At 33.4% G+C, this 17,650-nt stretch overlaps 1 protein-coding gene across 1 annotated transcript in view; it reads right to left on the reverse strand.

Moving 5' to 3' along the window:
• Positions 1 to 17,650, reverse strand: part of TMPRSS15 (transmembrane serine protease 15) — a 138,461-nt gene that overhangs the window by 34,399 nt on the left and 86,412 nt on the right. Inside the window, exons 14-17 of the mRNA XM_045568726.1 lie at positions 15,546 to 15,635; positions 12,957 to 13,082; positions 10,581 to 10,721; positions 1,600 to 1,710 (exon numbers count right to left, since the gene is read on the reverse strand). Coding sequence (XP_045424682.1) covers positions 1,600 to 1,710; positions 10,581 to 10,721; positions 12,957 to 13,082; positions 15,546 to 15,635 — 468 coding nt within the window. The remainder of the gene's footprint in view (positions 1 to 1,599; positions 1,711 to 10,580; positions 10,722 to 12,956; positions 13,083 to 15,545; positions 15,636 to 17,650) is intronic.

The following is a 17,650-nucleotide window of genomic DNA, read 5'->3' on the forward strand; positions in this document are numbered from 1 at the left end:
GAAGGTGGGGAAAATGGGAGATGTTGGTCAAAGGGTATAAAGTTCCTTCCAGTTAGACAAGAGCAATAAGTTTTTTTGAATCTATTGCATTGTGATTTTGGTTTGTAATATGTATTGTAGATTTCAAAATTGCAAAATATCAAATTTTCTCACCACAAAAAATAAGTATTTGAGGTGATGGATAGGTGAATTGGCCTCATTTAATCATTCTACATTGTATATACATACATCATAACATCACTTTGTACCCATAAATATACACAATTATAATTTATCAATTTATAATAAATTTTTTAAAAAACTAACATAAAAAGAAAGAGGCATTAAATAGATAAGACTGGACACAGGGTCATTTACTCTAACCAATTGACCTAAATTGGTTAGAGTAAATGATGGTCTCTAAACTAAATGTGCTATGTTCTTAACATTTAGAGTTTAGAGATTGATTATAGTTTTTCTTAAGAGTATGTTGGAAGGTCTAAGTTGAAAAATACAAATTTAATAGACTTAATTTTGCTCTTTCAAATAGCTGTAAACTGGAAATGGCAGAGATATGGAACACAGCAAATAAAAAGAAAATAAAGTTATTTGTGAAGAATGTATCTTACAAACTTAGGTTCTAAAAGAAGGAAAACTCAAACTCAGGAACAAATTTAGGTATTCCCCCCTCCACCCCAGTTTCTTCTTCAGAAAGTATTGTCTTTGCACTTGCTCTTATGCTCTTTGATTTCTACCATCTTCCTCACCATCTTACAGACATTTTGGATAGAATGTTAAGGCTATTAGTGGCTAGATAGGGATTGGACCAAGCTAAGCTAGTTTTTCAAGAAAAGGAAAACATCAGCAATGGTAGTCTTACCTAGAAACACAATATTGTAATTCTATAAAATAATGTCAATGCTTACATTTTTCGTCTATTATAGTAAGAGTTAAAAGAACTGACTTTAGAATTAGAAAGACTTAGGTTCAAAACATAGCTCTGGCGTTTACAAGGTGAGTGATTTTTCACAACCACTTAACTTCTCTGAGCCTGTTTTCTCATGGCAAAAATAGAGCTAATTTTTATTAGAGGATTTTTTATAGCACTTATTTACAGAGCATGGCACATATTATGTAAGTATTAAATATTTGCTTAAAGATAAAAATAAGACGTAGTAAAGGTGTCTATTGCTCATAACGTTACTGAGGTCTGGAAGAAGGGGCAGAGGGATGGAAAACACAGCAGAGCAGGAGGAGAAAGTCAGTCATAGATGAGCATGCGGGTGGTTCTGAATGTAGGCAACGAACAGAATACTGTAGGCAATGTGAGTGGTGCTACAGTGCCTGCTTTGGACAATTGTCTCTGTGGTACTTTTACTTCCTATATCAAGATAGGTCATTCCAGACTTACAGTTATTAAATGTAGCCAAAAAAACAAAAGCCAGGGCCTACAAGTTAACTTTTCTCCTAATCAGATGGGGAGAGAGGAGCTAAAACCACTGAGAAATGTTCATATCCCAAAATATCAAAAAGTGTCCTCATAAACTTCCTTTCACAGTTGTAGCATCCAAATGTGGAGTCTGAAGTAATAAAAAGTATTTTCCTATAAATTAGACATACCACAATGTGCTTCATCTGAGCCATCCTCACAGTGTGGGTAACCATCACAGAGATTCACCAATGGAACACACTCTCCGTTTTCGCACTGAAAATTGTCTTCCTTGCAGGGCTCTATGGGGAAAGAATGTTTATTATACAGGACAAAGAAATTACAAATACATGATTCTGGAGCACAAATACCATTTATGCCCCTTTGCCATAGCACATGGTGGAGCCAGCTTTGATACTGAGCAACACCATCCACTTAGCTGTTCAGAATAGCTCAGAAATTGTGTCAAAGCCAAGATGTGCCTCAAGTGGAGTGTGGATGAACCCTCAGGCATCTCCTTTGCAGCAGAGCTTGGGCAATTCCAAGAGATGACTGAGAGATTTTGGACACATCTCTCCCTCTTAATTCTCTCCCTGATAACTCTGTTCTTCAATAAACTCCTCCAGTCAAAATGAACATACAAAAAACAACCCTTAAAATGTTAACCATAGAGAGGTTCCCTGGGTTCTCCATCCAAAGGATATTTCCAAATCTCTAAAATAAAGAAATGCAGAAATTGTTTTTTTGTGGGACCAAAGTTGGATTGGATTGGAAACAGAGGATGCAATTAAAGCTTGGTTGGGTGGAAAAAAGTTGTCACAAAGAAATGGATACTTTACAATAGCAAATAATAAATAATGTGAAAGGAATTTGGGGATGGAGCTTCAAGCAAGTGAAGCAGTGTTGAAGACATGGGAATGCCCTTGGCACATGGAGAAACAAAAGGAAAATGAAAAGACTGGGAACTGAGTAGACCTGGAGGCCATTTGTTGGTGGTTGTTTCAAGAGTTTGAGTTGTGCAAAAAGAAGCCTACTAGAAATATTCACTGTTTAGAGGAAGTAGGTGCTGTTGTTTTCTGGAACTGTTTGTTCATAAAAAGTTTTACCCTGGGAGAGTCCTCATATCACTGGTAAAGAGATTATGGGTTAGAAGGGACAGCTAATTGCTGGAAGGATACTAGGGACTCTGCTGAGGACCACATGAGATTTGGGTCCCCTGAGAATGGAGGTGGTGGTGGGGTATGGAGAGGCTTAATGTCTTATCCCCTACGAGGCACATGAACAATCATAACCGGGAAGAAAAAGCACTTGATAAAAATAAGGAACAGGGAAACCTCTATTTTGAAAACTATTAGAAAGTATTAAGATAATAATATAACTATTATATTGCTTTCAAGGAGACACAATTCAAGTTAAAATGATTTTAAAAACAAATTGTAAAAATCTCCATGGAGACTTTTTCAATTTGTAACGATCAAATGTAATGGCACTTGAAAGGAATCATTCCTGTTGTTTTAAAATCTAAGTTGTAGATCCAAATCCAAGAGCACTGATAAACACCGTTATACTCTAAGGAGGTACTAAATATTACATTTATTAGAAAAAAACCCCAAATCTGGTTCAGCAGTTATCAATAGCCATCACTTATTTCAGCTATTAAAAAAAGGGGGGTCATTAGAGTTTGTTCTATAAAAGATTAAATAGGGTTTTGAGGGGAGAGTGTTTTCATACAGGGGAGTAGGGGAGCAATCCAAGTGTGGGGTGCCTTAAGAAAACCAGTTCATATTGGGTTGCTTCAAATGAGTGAGGTCAGCATCCCATTCCCCAGCTGAAAGTTTAGTACACTGGAGAACTACAAGAGCTAGTGCTTCCATGGGACTAGTACAGGGACTTCTAAATTCTTTTAAACTCTGACTTTAGTATGAAATAGATTTTAAATCATAAACTCTAGGACACACACCAGTAAGTGTGTGTGTGTATGTGTGTGTGTTTGTGCACGTGCACATGCATGTATATAATGAAATTAAAATTTACCCTTATTCTGTTCTATTAATTCAATTTAATTCTATTCTATTCTATTCTATTCCATTCCATTCTATCCATTCCATTCCACTCCATTCCATGCCATTCCATCACATCTCATCCAATTCCATTCCACTCCCTAACAATGAATGCTGGTCAAAACCCCCAAAATTGATTTCACTACACACTTTTTGAAAAATACCAAACTAAAATGAAGTATAGTGAAATATTTTACAGAAGATGGCTTATTTTCCTAAAGTTTATGGGCAGATAGTTCAACTCAAGTACTCAACTGGCCAAAAGCCAGTATTCACCAAATGAAAACAACAGCAGTGATACACTTTTCCTATCTGTCTTCCAACATTGGAGCTATGGAGAGATGGAAGAAAAAGAAAGGAGAAAATAAAATGGACAATATTTCGCTCCTCCTTTACCTTGAGTTATTAGGCCAAGATCTGTGCCTGAGTTGAGGACTAAAAGAAGCCTTGAATTAGATGATAAGAAAGTTTTAATGTTATATTTGACTGTTTATTTTAATACTTAAAAATGAGTCTTGCCCAGTTAAAATAATTTAATACCTGAAATACTTGGAAAAGTGAAAAGTTCTTTCTAAAACATCCAGGGGAAAAAAGGGAAATTTGAAATAAAATAGAGAAAAATAAAGCTTTTTTGTTTGTTTGTTCATACTGTCATTGAGGTCAGTCATTCTTTAAATCAAATATACAGTATACTATCCATGATACCAATAGTGCCATGTATTATTATCTTTGTATTCCCAGAGCTTGGTAAAATGTCTGCCACAAAGCAGAGAATAAGTAGATATTTATTAAGCATTAAGTAAATTAATATATGTTAAATGATTGATATGCCTTAAAAAGCACTATGAACCTTAGTAATAGAGTCTGCATAATATAAAGAACTTTTTAAAAGTATGATTTCAAAAAATACATTTTAAATTTAAGGCAGTTTACTGATAGTAATTCTAGTGATTTAAAAAGGAAAGATTGATTGTATGAATTATGAAGATAAAATTTAAAATTGAATAATAGTTATTTAAAATTGAGTAGTAGCTAAGACATAGACTCTGGAGTCATGAGACCTTGATTTGAGCCTCAATTTGGCCATTTTCTTTTGTGATTTTTTTGACCTTGGGCAAATAAATTAATCTTTCTGTGACTTAGCTTTCTTGACTGTCAAAGGGGAATAATTACTACTTTTGTCTTTGGTGTATCATGAGAATAAATGTAAAAAAAATAATGACATGTATTTATTATACTAATATGCATACAGTGAAAGCCTAATAGATAATATTCTTAACAGCAAAAATAGTAACACTTAAAAATCACCTTTTTCACTGATATTTTTAAGTTAACATTCTTACCTCACGTGCTAGTTGTGCTACTTTCCCTTCCAAATAAGCAGATAAACAAGAAAACATACCTAATCCTTTCCTTTTGGTATTTTACAATAATAACTGAAGTTACTTGTATATTTTACTTTATACTTTGAAAAATTCTATATTTTTCAACCCAAATCTAAGTTATCTTAATAAGAAAATACTTTAAGGAAGCATGGTTGTTTACACAGACCTTTATATCATGAAAGAAGTAAGTTACATATATCACAATAAAATACTATTAGGAAGGTTCTTGTAAATGTAATTATCAATTTGTTTCACAAACACATATATTTTAATCAGATTAGTGACATGACAAATGGGCCAAGACAATTATGTATTCTACATGTAAGCTATAATATTTTAACTGACTTTATACTTTATCTTTTAAGTATTCGTTTACCTTTAGAAACAGGAAGGCTTAAAACTAGGTACACAGGTATTTGTATTCATATATTTTATTTTAAATATATACCTTAATATATATTATATTTATCGAAAAAGTTGACAGCACTAATTCCAAGTCCATGATTAAATCTCTTAACATGGTTACAGAATATTAGTCACCACTAGTTATTTTTAAATTATCTCATTGCTTTTTTTCATAGCTTATTAAAATCATTATGTAAAAATGAGTTCTCAATGACAACTTAATCATAGATAAATTTATAGATAATTGCACTCTTACTAATGTAGTTAGCCTATATTTAATTGGAAAAGCACATGCTAGCAGAATGAAACAAATGTCAATATCTGAATAAAAATTTGAATGAAAACATGTATAATATAAATATCTGAAAATTGTAATTCCTTAATATGCTCTAGCCAAAACTATTAAGGTTATATTCTATGCCTCCAGAAAAAAATAACTTGTTTCTTCAAGCTGAATGAATTGAATGAAAAAAGGTAGAATGGAGAAAATTGATATATTGTTGCTGAACTGAGTAAAAATTATAAAAGCTGAGGACAGGTGTAAAGAAGCTTTTACAAAATTTTCCTTACATGCATAAACTGAATTCTGATTCTTTGCACCATATAGTAGTTCAGCTTCATTAAGAAGTCTTTAATCTAACAGTTTAACTCTCTCTGGACTCTGAAATCTTATTTCTGATAGTTTTATGCCCACAGTGAGAGAGGGAAAAGAAATATTGCTAAGAATTGAATTTCCCCATCTCCTTTTTATGAAGTTTCCAAAAGCCCTGCCTCATTTAGTTAACATATGCTTGGTTTTAAATGGAACTAAATTGATCTCTATGGCACATGCCACACAATCTGGGGAGGGCTCTAAACCCCTAAATGTAATCAGCTGCCACTTCCACAGTTGCCTGATAAGCACTGTTGAATTCCACGGTAAGACTCGGAGTATCAGAAAAGAGCAATGTGGGGACACTTACAGGAGACAGCTCTTAATAAATCTATATTACATACACTCTAGTTCAATGGAAATGGAAATGTTAAGAATAGGACAAAGAAAAGGAGATATAAAAATATAGTATACAATTGTGTTATATTTCAATTGAATGTCTTGGAAGGTGTCCCTAAAATATCTCAGAAGATAAGCAAAGCATATAGATTCCAAAACCAATTCTGATGCTCCGTTTATACCTTTTTTAAAAATGACCACCAAGGCAGAGCACCAATAAAACATATTTGTGTGCCCAATCTCTCTTTCTCTTACCCACAGCTTGATTATCTTCCACTGCCAAATCCCTGTTTCTGTAAGTAGTTTTTAGTCTTTTGGTCTAAAAAATCTTGATGGAAGAAGACTGTGCTGATGACAACTCAGTCACCCCATTTTTCACTCCCCAGCAGCATCTGTCCCATGTCCAGGAGGAATGTGAAACTGCACCCCCAGCATATTCACCGGAGAGTGTTGGTTATGGAAGACTCCATTTCAACTTCAATCAAGGGAATTTTCTCTAAAAATAATTTCATAAATAACATAAAAATAGTAACTGATATCTAGCTATAGGGTGAACAAATAAAACTTGGTATCTCTTTTGTGCTGAGAGTGATAGATTATGCTTTTTTTGGTTTTATCTTGAATAAAAATTGCTTGTAACGTTTTTCAAAATCTTTGATGGTGTATCTGTTTCATTATAAAAACACAAAACAGAAAATAACAAATGCTGGCAAGGATGCAGAGAAAGGGGCACAGTAGTACACTGTTGGTGGGAATGTAAAATAGTACAGCCACTATGGAAAACTATATGGAGGTTTCTCAAAAAACTAAAAGTAAAACTACCATATGATATAGCAATACCACTGCTGGATATATATCCAAAAGAAAGGAAATCAGCATATTGAAGAGATACCTGCACTTGCATATTTATTGCAGCACTATTCACAATAGTCAGGATACAGAATCAACTCAAGTGTCCATCAATGGTTAAATAGATAAAGAAAATGTGGTATATATCCACAATGAATACTATTCTGCTATAAAAAGGAATGAAATCTTGTTATTTGAAACAACATACATGGAACTGGAGGAAATTATGTTAAGTGAAATAAGCCAGGCACAGAAAAACAAATGTCACACATTCTCATTCATATGTGAGAACTAAAGAAAATTGATCTCTTGGAGATAGTGAATAGAATGGGCTGGGAAGGGAGTAGGGAAGGGGAGATAAAAAACGGATGGTTAATGGGTATAAAAATACAGTTAGAAGGAATAAGATCTAGTGTTTGATAGCACATTATAGTGATCATAGTTACCAATAATTTATTGTATATTTCAAAACAACTAGAAGAGAAGATTTGGAATGTTCCCAACACAAAGATATGACAAAATGTTTTAAAAACTTAGAAATATCATTTTTTTGTTTTGTTTTATTTAGTTTAAGAGATGGAGGTTTAAATTGTCACGCAGGCTGGAGTGCAGTCAGTGGCGTGATCCTAGTTCACTGTAATATCAAGTTCCTGGGCTCAAGCGATCCTCCCACCTCAGCCTCCCAAGTACCTGAGACTACATACATATGTCACAACACCGGGCTAATTTTTTAAAAAAATTTTTTGTATAGACGGGGTCTCACCATGTTGTCCAGGCTGCTTTTGGACTCCTGGCCTCAAACAGTTCTCCCACCTTGGCCTCCCAAAGTGCTGGGATTATAGGTATGAGCCACTATGCCCAGCCCACTTCACTGTTTTTAACATTCCACTAAATGAGTGAAAGATAAAGCTGATCTTGTTGTTAACACTTCTGAAAAATAATTATATTTATTCTGTTTAGTAATGTGCAGAAAAATTTTCCTCTTCAAATTTAAAACTTTACACAAGAAATGTTCATAACACTGATTCCTGCTGATTAATTTTTGTACAGAACATAGTAAGACCATGATTTTTCAGATGATTTTAATCACTTCCAGAAAGTATAGAAGTTTCACCTCATTGTAACTTTCACGGTTAGTTTTCCTCTGTATTTTTCCTTTGAAAATATCTATTGCTTTCAATTATGGTTTGGTGTTCTTTCTGGCATACCAATTACAGATTCTTATATTTTTCCATTTCTTTATCTGTTATTTTTGGATTCTTCATCATGTTTTCCTGCAGCAATTTTTGTGTAAATGAGGGTGTTTTGGCACCAGAATTTTTTGCATAGTTATGCAATTGACCAGAAAAATATGTGGTTCATATTATTAATAAAGAACTCTAATCAAATCAGAAAGAATAATCTGATTATGGCAGAATTTCACAGAAAATTGCTGTTGCCAAAGATGGCCATTATATTCTAAATTTCATGCGAGGAGACCATGTTGTAATGTCATTTATGGGAGCAGGTGCTGATCAAGGACTATTCTATCAGGAGCTAAAAATTATATATTAATTTAAAAAAATTAGAGTCATAATTTCAAGTATAAAAATAATCATGAAACCATTTTGTGTTTTTTCTGTTACCCTATGTTTTTTTATTAACTAATTTGCTTTCTGAATAACTATAAGAACCAATTAGCTTTTATCAAACAACACACACCCAAAGTCTGTTTTATCTTAAAAGTATTAAACATTAACTACAAAAATTTCATCATCTATGTACATCTATACTTCAAAAGTATCATCAAAAAAACCCAAATGATCAACATAACTTAAATCAAATGTTGAGTTAAATTAAAATTAAAATAATAGAAACATCACAAAGAGAAAGAAATTGAAATGGTAGATAAAATATTGAGAGACAAATATGGCTATAACTAGCAGCAACAAAATTATCCAGGGACAGGATTGGTGACATTTGAAAATGACATTTTCAAAATTATTTTGATTAATATTTTCCAAAATAATGATTTAATTTTCTTCTATGTTAAGTTCTGATTGCATACACACACATAAATGTACACATACATATTTATATAAATGCATATTTGTTGATATTTTCATGTCAATGTATTTTCTTCTTACTATCTAACAAAATCATGTCATTTTCTATATTTCTCCTTTTTCCTGTACTCTATTATAAGATAAATTCTAATTTTCTATAGATCTCAAAGTCTTTATTTCTTGTCTTTTATGTTATATATTTTTCATAGATATTAATATTTTTATTTGTTTACTTCACTAATTATTCTTTTTGGTTGGTCAATGTCACTGTTGCTTGTAAGTCAAAAGATAGGCTTCTAAAACTAATCACAAAATGCAGAAAGGCAGATTAGTTAATTGAGTGACCACTCACTTCTACCTAAGTTGCATAGATAATAAAAATTTTGGCTTATTTTCAGGGCCAGGGGGTAGACCAGATACAGTTTAACTTCCTTATTTGCCATAAAGCTGAAAACAGATAGCTTTCTGGGATGGAGTCAAAAGGTCTAGGCTAGTTGTGAGTGAGGGAACAGATATAAACATAACTTAATTGCACAATTGGATTTGGAATTAGATAATAGGCCAGATGAGGATCAATCATCCAACCCTACCTCTTTTCTAAATATTCCAATGGAAGACATCTATCCCACAGATATTCCTATGTAAAGGAAAGAGAGATGTAGGAAATAACATGTATTCTGTCCTTCTGAAGTATTTACACCTAGAAAGAACCACTGAATTGTGGGGCAGTGGTATAAGGAAAACCATAGTCTGAGCGGAGCAGCAAGTTTTTAAAAATTTCTCTGTAGATTTTTGAGTGAAAAAGATATATCCTGTATATATGAATACAAAGAAATACACACACACACACACACATACATATATCCCATGATGAGCAGGCCACTATTTTGTTTGTTCCTGCTGATTATATTGTAGACATAATAAAACATATGGGTGAGAAGGTTGTGCATGCCAGCAAATAGCATTAAATTCCTTTATTGCTGTGCTTTACACAGGTTGTCTCTAATAAGTTAATGATGTTAATTTTTTAGCTGAATGTTGTTGGCATTCCAACAGCTCATTTGCTTGTTTCCCCCTTTGCTCTCTGAAAATGCCCTTGGCAAAGTTAACATGACAGATGCCCTCCTTCCTTACAGGGCCAAATGCCCCAATTTAATGTTTAATGCAGCCCTCTTCAGTGGACAAAATTGAAGACTCTTTACACACCAGAGAAGTGCAACTAGATTTGCTGAAAACTGTTGTGGATTCCTGCTTTGAACAAACTCAGCTGATGGTTACACATATTTAAAGGAAGGAAGAAAATCTTCATTAAGATGAGAAAGAATGAGTGTCTTAGAGTGCAAACATTGAAATCATGGTTTAGACCTCGAAATCCTGTTCACTTTTATTGTTTTCTTGCAAAAGTTATTATGCAATGTGTAATCTTGAGGCTCTTACCTGGAATACCCAAGTTATAGCCAGTAGTGAAGTTTGCTTTAAATCCTCCTTTAGCCACACTGCTGTCAGTGATTAAAAGCACAGTCATTCTATTGGTGGTAGAGAACACATCCTCTACTGGACCAGGCCCTGTGTACACAGCTGTTCCAAAGGAAAATTACATAATCAGGGAGATGATCTCTTGACTTTACAAGGAAGTATATCCCTTATTTCAGTTTCATCTTCCAGATGTAGGGCTACCTGCTGCATGGCTTGCTTATGAAGCAGTCACAAGTAAATAAATGTGTACATTCTTTTACATTTCGACACGGCTTCAACAAAAGAAACTTCTCTAGTGATCTTTTTTTTTATATTATATTATTTGCAGTTTCTGCAGTTCTGTAATTTAATAACGAATTACTCATAGTATTATCTGGCTTAGCACCACGACTATTCAAGGGTCATGTTATCCCAGAGAAAAAACTGATTACTTTTAAAACCTTTATATTAATAAAACAATGGAGATTATAGCCTGCTTTATAAATTTTGACCAAATTTATTTGGTATTTTTTCTTAGTTGAATCATAAACCTAATCTGAAGGATGTATTAATTAGAGATAGATAACATAAACCTACAAGGTAGTTTTCAAATGTTTTACCACTAATCTCTGGGTTTGGGGATTTCCTAAACAATGAAATACTCTTTATTAAACAATACTTCAGCTAATTAAAAAATACATTCAGGCTGGGCACAATGGCTCATGCCGGTAATCCTAGCACTTTGGGAGGCCTAGGTGGGAGGATCACTTGAGGCCAGGAGTTACATATCAGCCTAAGCAAGAGCAAGACCCCATCTCTATAAAAAATAGAAAAAGCAGCTAGGCATGGTGGCACACACCTATAGTCCCAGCTACTTGGAGGGTTGGGGGAGGAGATCACTTGAGCTATAACGATACCACTACACTCTAGCCTCAGTGGTAACAGAGGGAGATCCTGCCCTGTCAAAAAAAATGCATTCTTCTTTTTAAATATTTTACATATTAGAAGCCCTAAAGTGATTCTGTTTTTAAAGGACCTCCCTGCCTACAAATTTGAAAGCCATGATTCTAAGAGCCTTCTAGAATTCTTATTTACTTTTTAATATTTATGTAAGTATTAAGAGGTAGAATGACAATTTGGTTGTTTTTCTTCAATCATGAGAACTCTAAAGTTTTTATTAGGACAATTTGACCTGATAATGGGAAAACTTCTCCAAATATGTTTATAAATGTGTATACAAAAAGCAAATTTGAAGTTTCTCTGCTCTTGCTAGCCTCCTAGTCCCACAAAGACTTTTGTTGTTTATTTGTTCTGTGTGTGGCTATCAAAATCTTCTCCCAAGAAGCTTGTACTGTGGAGCTTTGTGGGATTTTGCTGAAGAACTCTACACAAAAGGACTGATGTATTATAGAGCTGGGGAACCCTCTTTGCAATCCTCCCCCTTCATGTGCTTGAGAAGTTTTCTATGGAGTCTTCATCCATTGGTTACAATGTTCATGGGATTGCATCTTGATTGCATAGCTATCAGGCCAGAGCTTATAATATATGATTAATATGAGTTTAAAGCAGAGTTAGATAAAACACTTTTAGTCATAAAGTTTGTTCATTCATGCCAGCTGATCCTTTAAGTTTCTTTATAATTTAATGTGTAATTTATAAAGAGATATTTCTTTCTTAAAAATTAGTAGTAGTTAAATAAGATATCAGCTATTATGTTTGACTGATAGCTTTTTAATGTGTCAACATGTACTTTATGATCTAGAAACAAAAATATCCTCTAGAATAGTACATTCCCTCCATGCTTATTAAAAAATTAATAATCAATAAGTGATAGGGAAAATCAACTTTGGCCAATTTTTGAGTCATTCTTAGACACCTATATAGCAGCAGCTAGTACTAGAGACACAGCTAATCAAATAATAATAAAATAAAAAATCCTTTAAAAAATTTTTGTAACAAACACAATTTGTTTGTATATTTTGAAGTAAAATAAAACCTGATTGAATAGCTATCTTTGGACATCTGATGTACACATGATGCATAGAGAACTGCACAATAGGTATCCTCAGCTCTTAGTCTCCAAGGTAAGTGCTTGTTGCAGGCAATTAATACCAGCTGGTAAGAACTAATGACTCAAAAATATTATTCCTTCTTTGCCAAGAATGCCCAAGAAGACTATTACTTTGTCACGATTGCAAATGTACCCCTCATTGAAAGCTCCACATAAACTCATGTTACCCTACTGTTGTATTTTCAATTTAGTAGCTGTAGAAGAGTGATTACATTTATTGAGAAATGCTCTATCAGTGCAACATCTTGAACTATACAACATTCACAATATTCAAATTGCAGACTTACCTAAAAACAAGGAATCATCTTCTCCTCCATCTCTGATTTCAACTACATCTTCAATATTTTCTAAGTCAAATTCTTGAAAATGAAGTTGTATGTTTTTTCCCTTTTGTGCATTTAAAATCCAAACACCTTAAAAATACCAAATAACAACACTTAACTTGAAGCACACGTTTGATTTCCCTTAAAAGCTTCACTCTCTTGAGAATTTCAAATCACTTTCAAGGATTTTTTTTTTCTATTCTATGACAACCAATATTCCAAGCCATTTTTTTTCTTTTTGGGGAGAAAACAAATTGGTTTAGTCATGAATATTTATAGTAAAATTTCAATTAAATTTGAATGTATTTAGTATAATTAAATATTGTATTTTATATAAAATAGAATACTGTAATTGAAGGCTGCAAATAGCCTTTTACTCCTACAATATAAAATTTATAAATATCAAAAGGTACCGATATTCTAGTTTCATCCATTTAATTTTCCATGATTAAATTTAGAAGAAAATTAGATGTTTAAAACACAATTTTTACAGCATGTAAGCTTTGATGTTTATTTAAACATTTTTTGCATTTGTTTATATATATTGTAAGGTGGTAGTTCATTTTGAAAAAAACAAAACAAAACAAATTTATCAGCATCAATCAATAAACACCCCTTGTTTTTTAATTCTTTAAATGATTCAGCTTCCAGATTCTGTTCTAGGCCATTTTTTATTCTCTATGAGTGTTCTCCTTCACTATGAAGGAATATAACTTCACCTATATAGTAATGACTTCTAAGTCTTTATTTTCTGCACTTCTTTTTGAGAAGTAGAAAAATTTATCCAATTATTTACTGTATATGGATGTACGTATCTCAAATCCAACATGTTCTAAAGGAAACGTGAAATTGTCTCTTTTGCAAACTCATTGTTCTTCTTTTTCTTTCTATCACAGTGCACGGCACAACTAATCATCCACACACAGTTGTCTACCCCAGAAACCTGGACATCTTCCTGATGTTTCTCCTGCCACAACCAATCAATCCTATACCCCTTGAATTCCATTTACTTCTCAACGTCCTTTGCCACTATCAGAGTTCAAATCACTGTTGTTTCTCTTCTTCTAATTGGCGGTGCTGATGTCTCTCCTCCCTTACCATCTTTCTCTGATACGACAGCCAGATGGAGCTATCTAAAATGCACACTGATTTTATCACTATCTTCCCGTAAATTCTTCTAAGTCTCCCCAGTGCTCTCAGAATAAAATCCAAACTTCATAACGTGGTACATAAGCCCTTCGCACATCCAATTTTACCTGTTACCATTATTTAATTTTCCTTGGAGAGTCAAGAAAAATTATGTTAAGGATTCTCCATCTCTCCACAGCATTCTGCCTTTACCCTTATTATAACAGTACCTTGGACATTTTGAATGCCTGATAATTTATCTGAATGCCCATCTACACTGTGCTATATTTGTTTCTTCTTTACTTACTTCAGTGCTAACAAATAAATTACTCAATAAATATTTGTTGAATAAGTCAAAAAATTAATGCGTTTCTCCAAATTGTTGTTTCAATGTTTCATTGCTTTTTGGATTTTTCAGATCATTACTTCGTTCAAATGATATGTTTAAAAGATATCTTTAGTGTGAAGCAGAGATGATAATCTAAACAGGTCAAATTAGATTAATGGATGTTTATTATTTTGGATCAGATCTCTCCCTCTAATAGTGACCCTATTCACCTATGAAAGTGATGCCTATCTTTTGAGTATCTGAAGGAAGAAGAGTTCTCGTTTTCTAACAACACATTTTTCACTGCCATTGGGACATTTCTTTTACTAACAGAATTCTCCTTTTAGATTAGTGTTTCTAACTAGGCATTGCCATGGGAAGAACAAGTCTGTTCCCAGACTTGCTGAAGTGGAATCTTTGTAGGATGGCCTGGGGAAACTGCATATTTAACACAATCTCTATGCAGCTTTAAATGCGTTTCTCTAGTTAGGAACATTGACTAGAAATAGCCTTTGTGTGGTTTTAGCAAACTGCTCTTCTCTCTGGATTTAGATTGTTTAATGATCCTCCCTATAATTTTATTTATACTGGGTATCTAATTACATTACTCTAGCTGTCTGCTTTATTGACTGTACTGTATTTGCTAAAGGTGTGGATGTCACAATTGGCTTTTAACTTTTCATACTTTCCATTGACTTTCTTCTATGGAACTGCAAACTTCTTAAACACACTACAGACATTACATGCATAAACAAGGTGAGTGATTTAGAGAGCTCTACTTGGTGTGAGGCTGGCTCTTTCATTGTGGTTATTCAACTTTCAAATTTGGAATTATAATAATGGCACCCACTTCAAAGAATTTGCAAGAATTAACTGATAGAATGTATATTAAGCATTAGCATAGTGCCTGGAATAAAATAAATCTTAAAAATGTTTAACAATTATTATTGTTATTTTTGTTACATTAAGCAATATCATAGGTAGATGTGGTAGGTGCATCTATGTTTGACAAATTTATAATCTACTTTGCTGTTTTAATGGGGGGCATCTAATCTTGATATATTTGTTTCTGATGACCTGGAAAAGAAATGACTCACAGAAAGCCTGATTAGGGTAGCTGTTTGGAAAGTTCGTAGAACTGAATGTTGTATTTGGCTCCCACAGTTCAAAAGGTCCTCCGCAATCCGCTGAAAAGGAAAGCAATAAAAAAATCATTAGTAACACACTGTTTATTTTAGAGCAATAATACTGCATGCTACCACATTTCCAGTTATATTTCTTAGAATACTAGTTTTGACAGATATATCTTAAGAGTTCATGTAAGGATAAACTTTGCAACTTAAGTAAAGGAAAAATACAGGTAAATAGGTTTCTTTTTTGAAGATCTTTTAAAAACCTTTAATAGTCTTACGGCTTTTGTAAATCTTCAAGAGAGAATGATAGTGTGCAGCTTATCCCAAAATTATTTGTGCAAAGGAACATTTTTGGCAATCATCTTTTATAAACAGACTTTGTGAAATAAGGTATCAAATCTCTGTTGCAGAAAAAATGAATGTTTATATTAGGACAAATCCTCATCTGCTACTCTCTTATGAGAACGGCTAGTAAATCACTAATCCTGAATTTCTTGTTTTTTTATTTTCTTGTTTTTTTTTCTTTTCTTTTTAAAATTTTTCTTCTTTTGGTAGGGTTGGGGGAAAGGCTTATTATCCTGCATACTGAAGCATTTGACAGTCAGGAAAGGGACACAAACTAAAACCCTACCTGCTTAACAATTGCCCTGGACTGATCTGGTAGCCAACACTGTCCAGAGGTCAAATTGGCTGAGCTTAAGGTAAATTTATTAGAACAATACAGCGCAGATCTTCCAGTTTAGAGTATGATGTTTTAAGTACATAGATTAACTTTATGAAATTTTAAGCAAATTTTATATTTATCTTCTTATTTATTAGAAACAAGTTCTAAAGTAATATAAAAATTTATCAACCACTTTTAAGTATCCCAATTCTATCTCATTCTTGTTACCATTATTATATTTAAAAATATGATCAAAAGAATAAATGTAATTTAATTTGAAGAATATAGAAAACTGTGATAATTATATTTTCCTATAATTAAAGGCAGGTGATACTGAAGTTGTTTACCGCCAATAAGCTAGAAATCATATAGGAGGGTTAATTGTCTCCACACCTAGGGCAATGTCTTTAGTCGTACCTTCTTCCATGATCTCTCGTTTATATATCATTTGCCTTATTTATGCAAATAATTTGAAATTCATGTGCATCTTCCAAATTTGTATGTAACAAGCTTTTTAGATTTGGGCTTCATGATGTGTACAATGGGACAGAGAGAGTCAATTACTCTGACTCAATAGCTGTATCCTTGCCAACATGTCCTGTTCTGGAAGGTGGTAGATCATGGTCTTGTCTTACATGCCTTCCCAGGCCTGGTTTGTCCAGGCCCAGAGGAACTTATCAAAATAATAAAAACCTCTTACAAAACCTTATTCTTTGCAGAGAATTTCTATGCACATTGTCTTACCTGGGGAGAGAACATGGTATACAAAACGAAGATGTGTTGAAGCTGCTAGATCAAAATTGTGGTTCTGAGCTAGTTGTCTTTTGGAGACTTGGTTTTCTCATATATAAAAGAGATATATATTAAGGATTTGGGGGGGTTGATGTAAAAATCAGAGACAATTTGTAAATAATACCTATGCATTACCTGGCATACTCAGTACCAGTTTTCAAATCATCCTTGTGGATTAGGTATTTGCTATTATTATTTCAGTTTAAGTGGACTGTCGGAGGACTGGAGATATTCAGCTACTTGCTAATGTTGTATACATACAACTAGAGTCAAAGTCAAGACGTCAACCCAGTTAATCTCAAACTCATCCCACAGTACATTACTATCTCCCACTGGGTTGATTAAACTCTGAATTATCTCCACTATCTGGTCTACGCCATAGGCAGGGTTTAGATTGAGTCTCAATAAGTGGCATTTGATAGGTGTATGACAAAAAGAAGGACGACAGAAGAGAATGTGGATGAAAGCACTGACAAGTAAGGTGAAGGATAGATAGATCTAGAAGGAAGAAATCAGTATATACAAGGTGCTGAAGGCATTTTAATTAAACAATGAACAGTAATGCAGAAATAAGGGCAGGTTCTCTTTGATTATGAAAATAATTTGCAAGATT

This window comes from Lemur catta, chromosome 1 (genome assembly GCF_020740605.2).
Source record: "Lemur catta isolate mLemCat1 chromosome 1, mLemCat1.pri, whole genome shotgun sequence".
Lineage (NCBI taxonomy): Eukaryota > Metazoa > Chordata > Mammalia > Primates > Lemuridae > Lemur > Lemur catta.